At 43.8% G+C, this 15,893-nt stretch overlaps 1 protein-coding gene across 10 annotated transcripts in view; it reads left to right on the top strand.

Moving 5' to 3' along the window:
- The window catches only part of LOC140477201 (coiled-coil domain-containing protein 102A-like), a 570,837-nt gene that overhangs the window by 384,713 nt on the left and 170,231 nt on the right, over positions 1–15,893 (top strand). For all 10 annotated transcript variants that reach the window (XM_072570682.1, XM_072570683.1, XM_072570679.1 and 7 more), the window contains one exon: positions 10,532–10,635. In XM_072570682.1, the coding sequence (XP_072426783.1) occupies positions 10,532–10,635 (104 nt within the window). The remainder of the gene's footprint in view (positions 1–10,531; positions 10,636–15,893) is intronic.

Here is a 15,893-nt window from a genome sequence, read left to right as displayed (position 1 = left end):
ATTGCTCCAGGTAAGCCGTGAAGAGTGACAACACGAAACAAAAGTTAGTACTATGGGGATTGTCAGCACGGATCTACTGTTAAATATGTGTGAAGTGTTCAGCCAGCTTCTATAAAGCTTAAAGCAGGACTGCTTCTCAAGCACTGCCTTTGGCAAACATAAGATCTGAAGCTCCATGCTACCAGAGTCGATAGACTCGATTAACAGATAAATCAATATTAAGAGTGTACAGATATTTCTATCTTGTACACTCATCAACAGTTGTTACTATTTAAAAATTGTCACTTCAAATCAAAAGAAATTTTACTGTAAAGAAGAGATTGGTCACTGGCCAATCCAATTTGCTCATTCAATGAACCCCGTTCTGTTTTAGTAAGGGTTCTTCTATTTTTCTTACAGATTCAAGCCAGACTTCAAAGTTTCTTTTAAACAATGTTTATTCAATGGGATACATGATGATGAGGCAACAGAGCTACCTGCTACAAGCTGTATTAGTTCCAACCTTCTAGCAAAGTCCCATAACCTTACTTCTGAAAACACTTACATCACAGCATATTTCAGAAGCTCACCTACATGTTCAGTAAGCTCTATCTTTACACTTGCCTGCTGCTAAATTATCTCTATAGTTTATAAAACATAATCTTTTATCTTTTGTCTTTCAGCATGTTTGTAATCAAAATGTGCAAAGTGGATTTTAGTTTTGCTTAAATTTGCACAATCTGATATTGTTCCTCTGTCTGGTTTATAATTTCTTCTGTTACTTGATGGAAAGCAAAATCAAATACGATTACTACTTTCCCAACTATTCCTCAATAAGACCATATGGTCTATTTTTATCAGAATAAGTAATTTGTTCTGCTGCTTGCTTTTGTCCCGGTGGGAAATCACTGGGGGAGTATTGTAAGGCAGGCACAATCTCCATCAACTTTACTTCCTCTGTACTGGCCCCAGGCCTCACACAAATGTTGGACTGTATTGAATGAGGTGAAACCATTCAGCATCTGAAATTGGTCAGTGAATCCTGCATTTCATTTAGATAGTAAATGAAGCACAAATTGCTGTCCCGGATCTGAATAATTAAAGACCAGACATGTCCTGAAAGATACATTGACTACGTGATAATTGCTTGGGAAGTTCAAACTTCCAACAATAATTACCCAGTGCCTGGAACTTTCCAAAGAATTCCCAACTCAGAATTGGTGTGAGAGACTTTGGAGGGTTGCAATTTACTGACCTGATAATTATCCAGGCAGGTTAGAGGGATTAATTTAGCTTGCAGCTGACGTATACAACTGCCCCACAATTACATGCACCAAAACAATACTACCCCCCCCCCCCCCCCCCCGCCATCCAAGAAAATCTGACCCTATCCCAATCTCCACTGGACACACCTTTTCTCACCACACCCATCAGACACCATTATCCTGCTAAAAGAACATCCTGCACTCCAACCCTCAGGACACCTAAATACCTCGAACCAACTCAAAACCCCCCACACCTGACCTACCCTGCCAAATTACCATATCACCCAGCTGCCATCCTACCCCAATAACTCTTATTTTCCACCTCACTTCTCAACCACCGACCTGTCACTCCATCCCCTTATCCCATCCCCTCACCCACCTGTGATCCTATAACTTCACACTGCTTGGAGCCTTAGCCCTCTCTGTCACCCACAACCAACCACCATACTCCTTCATCTGTGTGTCTTATACACTCCCCGTCTCTCAGTAACTCTCAAAGTGGCTTTAGGAACTTTAAACATTTTGTTTCCTGGAATACAGTGGCTATTAATGTAAAAGGGCGTGGGGGAGAGTGGTTTCTGTGAAGGTTCACTCCGATGTTCCCTGTGTGGTTTCTGGGCCTATGTCCTTTTCACTAGTTAGGTCTGCAACCTTCTGGGAGGACAAGCAAGTAGCGTTTTAGTCCAATTCAGGTCAGAAATATGGATTCTGATTTTGGTCGGAATTCGGCCATTATTTTCAGAAAAAGAAGAGTACTTGTCTGACCACTTTTTTGGCAGACCTGCCAGATTCTTTGATATTATAAAGATTCTGGTTGAAAAATCAAGCTTGATAACACCCTTTTTCTGACTGCGCTCAGCGCTTCAAAGTGGCGTCCACAGTATATGGGCATCCTTCTGAGTGTGTCCAGATGCCATCTTGGTAAAGGTGTGAGCATGCATGCATACATTGAACTTAAGTAAAAAGTATACTAGGCAAAAGTGTTCATGCATGAAATGCCATCTTGATACCAGTGCTGTCAATTCTAATTCTCTGCTCCACCCGATGTCACTCCTTAACCTCACACAGCTGAGCACCTTCCAAACCCAAAATCTCAATCCCATAGGAGGAAAAGACTGCAAATGCTTGGTAAGGGATGCTTGGAGTTTGGCAAGTCAAAGTGGCCAGGTCAGAAGATGAAAAATGACGTGGGTTGGGTGAATAATGTCCCCCCATCCATCTTTTGCTGTCACGAGCCCAAATAATAAAAGTTGCTGTGGTTCACAATTGCCTGTACCTGCCATGAGAAAAATTGCAATTGCAGTTGGGGCAGGGAGAGCCTGTTAACAATTAGCCTACATGTAGGCTAGCAGCCCAGTGTAAAATCACATTGAGGCTGAGGAGGTAGGCACAAGGAGTTGTGCCCATGGTGTTGCAACAAATTCTGCAGCTAACAGCCCATCTGCCCCAGGATGTGGGTAAAATACAGTCCACCTCTGCAACATGTCTTACATTAGCAAACAGAATATCATGGAAACCTACCCCCAGCTATGGCCACAACTGGAACTCATCGTACAGCAAGGGCTGTGTAGGGGAAAGCCATAAAGCACAGTGGTAATGTCAGTGGACCTGTGACCCAGAACCCCAGGCTTATGTAAAAACCAAAAGAACTGCGGCTGTTCTAAATCAGAGACAAAAATAAAAATTGCTGAAAAAGCTCAGCAGGTCTGGCAGCATCTGTGGGGAGAATCCAAGTTAATGCTTCTGAGGAAGCGTCACTCAACCCGCATCTGTGGAAAAAATCAGTTACCATTTCGAGTGACCCTTCCTCAGAAGGGTTAACTCTGATTCTCCCCACACATGCTGCCAGACCTGCTGAGCTTTGCTTAGCAATTTCTATTTCTGCCCCAGGATTATGTCCTGGACGTATGGGCTTGAACCCCAATGCAGTAGATAGTGAAACTTGAATTAAGTAAAAACTGGGCCTTCCGACCCTGGAGGCTTGCTAAGATTTTGGAGTGAATTAAAATTGAAAATTAGGACACAACCCTCCACTTTCCCATTTGTAATGCAACATGTTGGGATTCCAACATATGTATCACATGCATCTGAAAATACAAATTCTGAGGAGAGACAGTTTTGAAGTTCTGGAGAGTGGATGGCACAAAGATTGGCCATGTCATTAATAGTGAAGATGATGGCTGTCAGCAGCAACACAATGTCAATGGATTGGTTGAAAGGGCAGAAAAGTAGTAAATGTAATTCAGTCCAGAGACGTGCATTGGAGGAGGGCAAACAAAGCAAGTGAATACACAGAAACGGAGGGTGTTGAGAGGAGTAGAGAAAGTGAGAGATCCTGGACTGCATGTCCATGGGGTCCCTGAATGTGAAAAGACAGATAGTTCAGATGTTAAAGTAGGCATTTGGTTGCTTTCCTTCATTGGGTTAAGGTATTGAATACAAGAATAGGATGTAATAATGGACATACATAAAACATTGGTTAGGCCACGGCTGGAGTTTTCTGTGCAGTTCTAGTCACCACATCACAGGAAGGACATAATTACACTCTCTCTTGAGAGAGAGTCAGAGAAGGTTTCCAAGAATGTTGCAACTGTGAAGAAAGGTTAGATAGATTACTGTTGTTTTTCACTGAGGAGACGAGGCTGAGAAGTTATCTAATTAAGAAGTTGTCAGACCAGTTCCTGGGATGGGTTCCCCATTCGTTACTGTTCAAGATTGGATACCTTGGACCAGTAAGCCACGAGCGAGCATGTTTTAATTAATTCCTATTCTTGATATAATAACCCTCTCGGTTGGTTGCAATGCTAATTTAGAAAGGATCCCTGCATTTATTGATATTTTTCTCAGGCCCAAATGAACTTATGTTTCAAAAGGACAGACAATAGAGTGGGGTCTCAGGTAGATCCTTGAAAGTGGGGTCTCAGGTAGATACACAGCTACACTGGCACCACCCCCCACCTTTTCCTCCACTACATCGATGACTGTATCGGTGCTGCCTCGTGCTTCCACGAGGAGATTGAACAGTTCATCCACTTTACCAACACCTTCCACCCTGAGCTCAAATTTACCTGGACTGTCTCAGACTCCTCCCTCCCCTTCCTAGACCACTCCATTTCTATCTCGAGCAACCGAATCAACATGGACATTTACTATAAACCGACCGACTCCCACAGCTACCTAGACTACACCTCCTCCCACCCTGCCCCCTGTTAAAACACCATCCCGTATTCCCAATTCCTTTGTCTCCGCCGCATCTGTTCCCAGGAGGACCAGCTCCAATACCGTACAACCCAGATGGCCTCCTTCTTCAAAGACCGCAATTTCCCCTCAGACGTGGTCGACGATGCTCTCCACCGCATCTCCTCCACTTCCCGCTCCTCTGCCCTTGAGCCCCGCCCCTCCAATCGCCACCAGGACAGAACCCTACTGGTCCTCACCTACCATCCCACCAATCTCCATATACATCGTATCATCCGTCGTCATTTCTGCCACCTTCAAACTGACCCCACCACCAGGGATATATTTCCCTCCCCTCCCCTATCAGCATTCCGAAAAGACCACTCCCTCCGTGACTCCCTTGTCAGGTCCACAACCCAACCTCCACTCCCAGCACCTTCCCTTGCAACCACAAGAAATGCAAAACTTGCACCCACACCTCCCCCCCTTATTTCCCACCAAGGCCCCAAGGGATCCTTCCATAGCCACTACAAATTAACCTGCACCTCCACACACATCATTTATTGCATCAGCTGCACCCGATGTGGCCTCCGCTATATTGGGGAGACAGGCTGCTTACTTGTGGAACATTTCAGAGAACACCTCTGGGACACCCAGACCAACCAACCCAACCACCCAGTGGTTCAACACTTCAACTCTCCGTCCCACTCCACCAAGGACATGCAGGTCCTTGGACTCCTCCATCGCCAGACCATAGCAACACGACAGCTGGAGGAAGAGCGCCTCATCTTCCACCTAGGAACCCTCCAACCACAAGGGATGAACTCAGATTTCTCCAGTTTCCTCATTTCCCCTGCCCCCACCTTGTCTCAGTCCCAACCCTCGAACTCAGCACCACCTTCCTAACCTGCAATCTTCTTTCTGATCTCTCCGACTCCACCCGCACTCCGGCCTATCACCCTCACCTTAATCTCCTTCCACCTATCGCATTTCCAACGCCCCTCCCCCAAGTCCCTCCTCCCTACCTTTTATCTTCGCCTGCTTGGCACACTTTCCTCATTCCTGAAGAAGGGTTCATGCTCGAAACGTCGATTCTCCTGCTCCTTGGATGCTGCCTGACCTGCTGTGCTTTCCCAGCAACACCATTTCAGCACTCAGGTAGATAGGATAGTGTTTAGTATGCTTTCCTTTATTGGTCAGAACATTGAGTATAGGAGTTGGGAGGTCATGTTACAGCTGTACAGGACATTGGTTAGGCCACTTTTGGAATATTGTGTGCAAGTCTAGCGGAAGGATGTTGTGAAACTTGAAAGGGTTCAGAAAAGATTTACACAGATACTGCCAGGGTTGGAGGGTTTGAGCTAGTTTAGGGATAGGCTGAAAAGGTTGGGGCTGTTTTCCTTGGAGTGTCGGAGGCTGATAGGTGACCTTATAGAGGTTTATAAAATCATGAGGGCATGGACAGGATAAAGTAAACAAGGTATTTTTCCCTGGGGTGAGGGAGTCCAGAACTAGAGGACATAGGTTTCGGGTGAGAGGGGAAAGATATAAAATAGACCTAAGGGGCAACTTTTTCACACGGAGGGTGACACGAGTATAGAATGAGCTTCCAGAGGAAGTGGTGGAGGCTGGTACAATTACAACAGTTAAAATAGATTTGGATGGGTATATGAATAGGAAGGGTTTAGTGGCATGTAGGACTAGATTCATTTAGGATATCTGGTCAGAGGCTGAGGGGTGACCTCATAGAGGTTTATAAAATCATGAGAGGCATGGATAGGGTAAATAGACAAACTCTTTTCCCTGGGGTGGGGGTGTCCAGAATTAGAAGGCTTAGGTTTAGGGTGGGAGGAGAAGGACATAAAAAGGACCTAAGGGGCAACTTTTTCCATGCAGAGGGTTGTGCTTGTATGAAATGAGTGGCCAGAGGAAGTAGTGGAGGTTGGCACATTTGCAACATTTAAAAGGCATCTGGATGGGTATATGAAAAGGAAGGATTTAGAGGGAATTGGGCCAAGTGCTGGCAAATGGGACGAGAATGGATTGGGAAATTTGGTCAGCATGGAAGGGTGTGTTTCTGTGCTGTACATCTCTATGATTCTGACTCCCATCTTGCTAAACTCACTAATCAAATTTGTCATTTGGAAAACTAGAGAAAGAAACCAAAGCAGACACCTAGTGGATTCATTTGGCTGCTTACTACTGAACAACCTCCATGTTGGACACCAGGCATTCTCCTCAGGCACTTACTGAATGCACTCTTCTTCTGTTGGGTAGCTTCTGACAACCCATCATGGCTATTTTGACATGTCTGCTATAAACTCTGGGAGCACGTCTAGACCTCCTTTGCAGGACACACCAGCAACTTCCATTGGAAAGCTGCAGTGAGGACACTTTGCACACGGGGTCAAGCACCCAGTTTACAGACTGGACCAGGCAACATTCCTGATGAAGGGCTCTGTCTCGAAACGTTGACTATCCTGCTCCTCAGATGCTGTGCTTTTCCAGCAACACACTCTCAACTCTGGACCAGGTTACATCTCAGGGCTGTTAGCTTGCACTGTTAGCCCTTAGGAGAAAGTGAGGACTGCAGATGCTGGAGATCAGAGCTTAAAAATGTGTTGCTGGAAAAGCGCAGCAGGTCAGGCAGCATCAAAGGAACAGGAGAATCGACGTTTTGAGCATAAGCCCTTCTTAGCCCTTGCTCACTTAACACCAATCTGCATACTTACAGCATTCCTGCCTTGCCTCGTCTTGCTGTGCCAGTTAGTGCAGTCACAGAACCAGGAAGCTTGTCGTGCAGTTAAACAGTCCTCAGTGTAAGGAGCACGTCTAGCTGTCTGTCAGTGTTCTCACAGCTCACAGCTAGTCCATGTGTCAACAGCTTACTCAGCAAATACATGCCATATGCAACAAGCAGGTAGCATGTATCCAACGCTAATAGAGGTAGTCCACACAGGTAGGCGATCCTAGCACAATAAGCCAAGCCATCAATGTGGACTTCAACAGCTTCCTCATTTCCCCTTCCCCCACCTCATCCTAGTTTCAAACTTCCAGCTCAGTTACTGTCTCCTTGACTTGTCCGACCTGCCTATCTTCTTTTCCACCTATCCACTCCACCCTCTCCTCCTTGACCTATCACCTTCATCTCCTCCCCCACTCACCCATTGTACTCTATGCTACTTTCTCCCCACCCCCACCCTCCTCTAGCTTATCTCCCCACGCTTCAGGCTCACTGCCTTTATTCCTGATGAAGGGCTTTTGCCCGAAACGTCGATTTCGCTGCTCATTGGATGCTGCTTGAACTGCTGTGCTCTTCCAGCACCACTAATCCAGTATTTGGTTTTCAGCATCTGCAGTCATTGTTTTTACCATATTGGCCACAGTCACTTGACTACATGGGGAAGGGTGGGGTCCATGCCCCTGCATTTCAGAGGGTAGCCATGGTTAGTCTGTTGACCCTTTAATGACAATTCCTGGGGTTAAGATTAAGGTAATTGGGGAAATACCTGTCAAGTTATATAGGCAGGTATGGACATGCCTTGCCCAGGCTGTCCTGTCATGTCAATCAAGTGGGCTGGGGTGGACCATAGTCAGTCCATTGGGTTCATCAAGAGAAAGTAAAAGGGAAGGGTTTGTGTGGTTGGTTGAAGGAAAACAAATGCACCCTCAGTGGTTGAGTCTTTAGGACTAAGGGTTTAAGGGTTGGGCAAGGGCTCAATATACTTGTGAAGAGGTAGGAAGTGCATCAGGAATTTGAAGGGGGGGGTCAGGCTGTAAAGCACAGGGGGGGCGGTGGGGAAACATAATGTGGGAAGGGGGTTGTCAATTGTCAAAAAAAACTGGCTTCAAGGAGACAGTTAGCAACCATTCTAGGCAAGGTCATCTCATACTGTAGGGTCTGGATAGGAAGACTAGGCAGATGTATGTAGACAGATTGGGTGCAGACTTGGGGAAGTATGAATCCTATGGGTTTGATGAGTTGGGCTGCTAGAAAAGGTATGTGGATATTTGGCTGCTCCATAGGAGTGGTCTCAGTCTACCACTGCAAGGTCTAGGATCCTCTCCTAGTAGGAGCGGTGATATGGATGTGCCCCGCACCTGTAAGAGCCGTATTTATCTCGTAATGGCTGGTCTTATTCTGTACTGACGAATGGGGGAGAAATAAGTGAGATGACAATGAGCAACACAGCAATTAGTCCTTTTGCACTTGGAAGAAAGATGGTGAAGTTTTCCAAAGGTCTAAAGAGGCACCGTGGAGGGCATGAAAGATTAGTGGGAGGTTGAGGGGGAAGACCAAGTAAGGAAATGTGTTGCGGGCATTACTGAGGCTGGTAGAGCACCACCCTTGGTGGAAGTGAGTGCATTAGCAGAGAGAGAATGAATGTGAGGAAGCAGAGTGATTAAAATGATGAAGTGACAAGTCAAAACAGCCTTCCACCCTCTGCAGATTATGTCCCAAACAGTCATTCCTGCTAAACAATATAAAAGTTGCCCCTTAGGTCTCTTTTATAATCTCAATCTCTCTCTATCTCTCTCTCACTCAATCTCTCTCTCTCTCAATCTCTCTCTCTCTCTCACTCAATCTTGCTTTGATGTAAATGAGAAGATCGTTGACTGTCCATTCATCCATACCCTAGAGACAGCACTGACACAGCTGATAAACTCAACCAGGCTGGCAGGGGTTGGTGGCACAGCCTGCTCTGCCAGTCTTGGGGAAAGTGGACAACTGTCCTTCACACCACCCCCTCACACCACCCTGTAAAGCAGGACCACCAGGTCCCTGTCAAAGAAACACAGTACTGTCTTGGACATTCAGATTCTGCCAGTCTTTGAGCAGGGCAGCTTCAGAATACCCATGCTCATCCAGGAGGACTGTTGGGTTTTAAAGATGGCACGAGCATAAGGGGTGGTGATCTTTGGGTGGATATCCATGAATGGCAAATTGTTCCGGGAACAGTGCGCATGGTAAGATGGGACAGATATTGGACAGGAGAGACATCATAGGGGAGTGGTCATTAATGAAGTGAGTTTGGGAAGATATGGTGAGAGAAAGTATGATGCTCACAATGAAAACTACTTCAAAAAGACCAGTGTTACTTGGACTTGACCAAAAGAACCCTGTAAGAGAAATTGACCCCTTAATTTTTGAGATTCTTGATGTTGTAGCCTGATTTACATTTTTGTGAATCAACATTTTTTAAAACTAGTTTGCAGCACTCAGAGTGAGAGAGTCTTCCTTTTGTCTGGCTACTAGTTTGCCGTTTTCTGGCATTCAGAGTGAGAGGTATTCTTACCTGCAATACTAGTTCAGAAGGAGATAGTGACTGTGACCTTCACAGCACACTAACAGTAAAAACCTAAGCTGGTACAGATGAGAGGATTCAGTGCCACCAGTACACTCCAGTAGAGTTGAAACTAGCATTTTAACCTGTGACCTTTTATATTGTTTAGCAGGAATGACTGTTTGGGACATAATCTGCAGAGGGTGGAAGGCTGTTGAGCAGGGTATTATCACTTATTATTTTAGTATTTGCAGGAGATCACAATACAGTCTGTTTTGACTTGTCACTTCATCATTTTAATGAATTGTTATTTGAAGTCTTGTTCATGTCTATAAGTTTGAAATTTCATGGATCTTTCACTCCAGATTTAAATCCGTTTTTCTTTGTACTGACCCTGTTGTTAAAAACAAAATGCATTTTGGAATTATGACTTTAACATGCCGACAGTATTTTAGGGTTTTAACCTGGGTCATGACAATGTACACAACAGTGAGGGACTTGGATAGAGTGAACAAAGATCTGTTAACCCTGGTGACCAATAGAAGAATTAAAGGGTACATGAGGAAAAATCTTTTCACCCTGAGAGAGGTCAGTGTCTCGAACTTGCAACCCAGATTGGATCGAGGCAGAAACCTTCAATTTGTTTAAAACTGTCCTGGAACTGCACCTGAAGCTGTAAGTTGAAATGCTATGAGGCAGGTGGAATTAGAATGGACAGCTAGTTTATTTAACCAATGCAGACTTGATGAGCTGAATGGCCCCTTCCTATGGTATGATAGTCTAGCCCCATTCTGATCTTATGCTTTTGCCTTTCTATTACTATAGCTGGATGAGTCGCTGAACCAGATCAGGAAGCTTCAGCGTTCCTTGGATGAACAGACAGAACTGAATGACAATCTTCAAGTGCAGTTCGATCACTTGCAGACAAGGTAAGAAACCTAGAAGGGAGACTAAGCCTCAACTACTCTGTCACTGGGTCACTTATACCCATGACATCAGTGGTGAAGGTGATGCAGAAGACAACATTTTTAAAAATTATGGCTTTCATCACTGAACTTGTTGGTTAACCTTATTAAAACTGTGAAGGGCAAAGAAAGAACAACTAAGATGCAGGTCCACACCTACAGTGTGGAGCAGTTTAATCGGCATCCCATTGGGGGGAAGTTCTGGGTACTGGAAGAAGAGCAGGAGGTTTGTCCCCCATGTTCAATTATTCAATCTGTACTTTTATTCAATGAGGCTATTTCAAGCACCCTATCTTACAAACTGTAGGGAGCGATATTGTAACAGTGAATGAGTTCAGCAGCTGAGGACTGAAAATATTTTCTTCGAATTTGTGAGTAAGCAAGTGTTACTGTTTTTTTCTGCTATTTTGAAGATGTAAATGGAGCCAGAATGCTGATGGTTGGTAGAGAACAAATTCTTGACAGACAGGGCACAGATAAGTCTTTTCTTGCATTATTCATGGCTGTGGTAGTGCAGTGTTATGAATGGATTTCAAATGGCCAAAGGTTATTGTGTGTAAGGAACATATTTTCATGTCACAGCTACGTGGCAATGGGAATGAAAGTAACATTATAATAAAATATTATAGTGGTTTTACAGAGCGACTCCTATTAATTTTATTGCTTTTAAAATACATTAATTGTGTTTCCAGTGTGTGAGCATTTGAATAGTTGAAACAAAAAGATGTTGCAAAAAGCTGAATGGGTTTAGACTTAACATGTACGTCTTTACACAACTGTTTATACTTACAGCATGTAGCTGCTTTTTATGTATAACCAGTCAAAGATTTGGTTTCTGAGAAGAACAGTAGATGAACCAGATTAAAATGTATATCAAATTCTACAACAGGAAAATGAAAACTCGTTTCCTTGTGGGGGTAATTGACTTGGCACCTTTTTATTAATAATTTTCTGTCTTGATTGGTTTAGGGAAATTTAATGTATTTCAGGTTAACTATAATTATTTATAATCACATATAGCCTGCTTACATCATGACAAGGTAGCTTTCCTCTTTGGAGAAAATTGAACAGTCCAATTTATTCACCACAAGGGAGCTGACTATTTTCTTCTACAATGTCTGATATAATAGATACACAAAATTTGTAGGTGAGATATGAAAGGTTATATTTTATATTTTGCATTGCTGACTTTGCTGTCAGTATAAAATGATACAATCAACAATTTGCTGTGGTATAGTATAAATTAAAACTAGGTATAAATGCATGATGTGGAGATAGCTCTTAGTCCATCTGTCAACAGGCAGGAACGGTTGATTGCATATAGCAGTAGAAATCTGGAATTCATCATCTTTTTAGCATAATGCATTGCTTTGTAATGCACTACTAATTTGAAAAGAAAGCACATCTATTGGATCTTGTTTGGGTTTTCAGAGCAATGCAAAATGTAGGCTCCTTTTCCACCATAGGAAGTAAATGTATGGAACATGGAGATAAAGAAGGCTTAGATGAGATTTCTAAGTCTTAAATTAACTGAAAAATTATCCATGGCTGAAAGAACCTATCATTAGTATGCAAATAAGTCCTCGACGTCTGGTGAGGGAGAGGTAACCTGTGAATTGCTTTCCAAACATGATATCTCATCCTCTAACCTCCCATTGATCTTCACAAAGTCAGACATTTACGCATTAATTTTCTGTTAAGCTCTCAACAGGAAGTTAAGTCTGGTGATTAGTAGCGTGAGCACCCTTGAAATGGAATGGGAGTGTTGTTGCTTTGAAAAGAATCATGAGCTAGAGGGCACAGTTTTAATGCTTTTTTGCAAAAAAAAGTGAATAGTGAGAAAAGATGTTCTTTTGCACAGCACACAGCTGGTGTCTGGAAAACACTGCCTGAAAATATGGTGGACGAAGGTTCATTTGAGACATTCAAGAAAGCATTGGATGATTATTTCATAGACAACGTGCTAGGCTGTGAAGAAAGGGCAGGAATTGGACATTAAGTAAAATGCTGAGAGTGGTGCAGATACAGCGGGGTGAATGGCCACCTTCTACACCATAACTATTCTGTGGTTCTGAAGTGTTAATAACAATGAATCAATTTCAGGATGTTAGAAATATTACATTGCCAAATTTGACTTTTTCTTAATTCACATTCACTTTTTCCACCATCTCTCTTAATCCAATCTTTCTTCCACTCTCTATATGGAGTATTTATATTAAATTCACTCATTCTAATTCACCTTCCTTCTCAATCCTTCCTCTGTTTATTTCTCAATCAGTTAATCTTATTGATTCAGCAGATACCCTCAATAACCCATTGTTCACCTAGGTTCCAATGGCCCCACTTACTCTCACCATTCCATTATCAACTCACACTTCCAGCTACTTCATGGGAAAACAAGTTTTTGAGTCCAAGGGTTAAGGCAAGGCATAAGTCTATACAGGGTGCATCATACATTGCCCTCCTATAGCAATTTCTGAGCTGTCATCTTTATTAATTGACTTTTCCAGTTTTGGATTAGCACCAGGATTAGTAGCTAGCAATCTTGAATTGGAGGAGATGGAAGTCAGCTCCTCTTCCCACTTTTTAAGTTCACTTGGGATTTTTGAGTGAGAACAGTCAAGAGGCTTAGATGTGACCATCTGATTCCACAGAGGGGATGCAAAAGTTTGGCCAGGGGTAGTCAGGTAGACGGTTGGTGGCAATATGGGAAATCATAGCACCAAGAATGTTGATTGATTTTGGGTAAGGACTCCTAATCAGGAGAATGCAGTCAAAGATGGAAAAATAGTAATACTTTATAGACTAGAATAATCTGTTTTAAATTATATTGTTAATTCACTCTCATAATCTCTCAAACATACAACGTAGAAACGAGGAGGACGAGTATGGTATTAGGCCCTTTTGAGCCTGCTCTGTCATTCAGTATGATCATGGTTGATCATTTGTGTCAATGCCATACTTCTGCTTTCTCCCCATACCCCTTGATGCCTTTAAAAGCTAGAAATTCTTGTTTTTGATTATATTGTGAATCAGCTTCCAGAGCTTTCTGTGGTGCAGAATTTCATAGGTTCACTACCCTTTGAATGAAAAAGTTTTTCATCATCTCAGTCTTAAATTATTTGCAGTCCTCTGGAAGAAAAGATTTATGCAATTAGTGTTTCATTAATCCCCTCAATAATTCACTGAATTCCTGTTAACTCGGAATTTAGGAATTATTTGCATTGGAGAAAGCTAGTGTGAAAGTCTCAGATAAGTACAGTACAGTTACTTTTCTAAATGCTTTGGAATCTGCTTTGTGTACTTTGCAAAGCATTGGTCTGAATAATGATTAAGATGAGGATTATCTACACAACGTTGGTGTCATTGCTGGAGACCAGGATTCATTCAATTGCATGGATTCCTTGTATATCGGAATGCCCACCGTTATCAACATGGGATGTGAAGTCGCCAAGAGTGAATGCTGCTGGACACTCATCCTCTGCTACCAGTTGCATGCGAGAGCAGGGAAGAGCCTTATTGTTACTTCTAGTGGAGCCAAATAAAGAGAGCTCCCTTCTGTGATGAGGAGTCACTTGTTTTGGGGCAGAGGGGGTGCTCACTGCCTCAAAGTTCGGTCATTTGCAAGGGGATTGCAGTGCAAAGGCTCCCATCTTGGCTAGCATGGGAATCTAAACTTATCCCTACTGGATTGGCTCCATCTCACCTCCTGTGCAGTTTTTTTTGTGTGGAGTTGGCATAGTGACAATGGGTGGTTGGCAGAAGACCACATTATGTGCCTGGAGGTGATAGGCTGTTGTGTGGGGGAGATGGGGAGAAGTGGGGGAGCCAGTTGGGAGGCCCTGTCTGTTTGGGAGCAACCCCCATCTCCTCACTCAAACTTCTTAGTACCATTTACTTTCTTCGTTGAATTTTAAGAGTTGGACCGAGGATGACTCCACCTTGAAGCTGCCCCTTCCTCACCTACCCTCTGTTACAGCTGGCAGCAGCTTTCGAGACAGTTATGTGACAGCTACAATGGCTGTCCATATTCGAGAGCCCAATCACCATCTGTAGCTGAATGGTGTGCCCATTGCTATTGGCAGTGTAAGGCGGTGACCTCACAAAAACAATGTGCGGCAATATTGTAGCAAGTTCTTGCTCAGAAACTGTTCTTGCTTCTGTTCCCTGAAGCTTGGCAGAAATCCTGCATTAAGTGTTTGCCTGATTATTTATAAGTACAACAAAATGTTTATTAACTGGCATCTATTGGAGTGTTCTAGTTAATCAAATATTCCAGATAATCAAGACATCCATATAATCAATGTAACAAAACACACTTAGTAATAGAAATATAATGCAAGGGGTATACACAGCACCGTTACACTTTATTTACAGCAAGAATCACTGAAATGGTAATGCAACTTTGCCTTAAATAAAACTTACTGGCAGAGAGCCTCCTCACTCGCACCCTCAACTGACTACTGGGACATCGTGATAGATTACAGTATTTGAGAAGAAGTGGGCAGCACGGTGGCACAGTGGTTAGCACTGCTGCCTCACAGCGCCAGAGACCCGGGTTCATTTCCCGCCTCAGGCGACTCTCTGTGTGGAGTTTGCACATTCTCCCTGTGTCTGCGTGGGTTTCCTCTGGGTGCTCCGGTTTCCTCCCACACTCCAAAGATGTGCAGGTCAGGTGAATTGACCATGCTAAATTGCCCGTAGTGTTAGATAAGGGGTAGATGTAGGGGTATGTGGGTGGGTTGCGCTTCGGCGGGGCGGTGTGGACTTGTTGGGCCGAAGGGCCTGTTTCCACACTGTAAGTAATCTAATCTAATCTAATCTAATTTGATAATCCTCAGGATGTCAGACTGAGATAGCGTTACCGAGCTGTCTTCTTCCTTCAGGCTGCCGATCACAGAGCTCTCCCTGTGCATCTTCTAGAAGGAGAAACGCATATCTCATCCTGCTCTGTGGAGTGGACCATGGACTGGGAGATTATCCTGGAGGGCTCCGACGCGATGAGCCAAGGCTTGCTGGCTCTTCACCTCCTGGAGATCCTCCATGACAAGGACCTCCCCCTCCCCGCCATCGTATGCAGCATGAGCAGATGCTGCATGCTTTTCTGGAGTTTTGAAACATTTCCCTGACTCTCTCTTGCCTTTTGAACACACCCTTTGAGGATAAAGAACCTCCTGATGCTTCCCTTGAATGTTTCCCACCAGTCTGCTGTAGACTCAAAA

This window comes from Chiloscyllium punctatum, chromosome 5 (assembly GCF_047496795.1).
Source record: "Chiloscyllium punctatum isolate Juve2018m chromosome 5, sChiPun1.3, whole genome shotgun sequence".
NCBI lineage: Eukaryota > Metazoa > Chordata > Chondrichthyes > Orectolobiformes > Hemiscylliidae > Chiloscyllium > Chiloscyllium punctatum.
The sequence above is the reverse complement of the archived record's forward strand: the minus strand, read 5'-3'. Positions and strand labels throughout refer to the sequence as shown.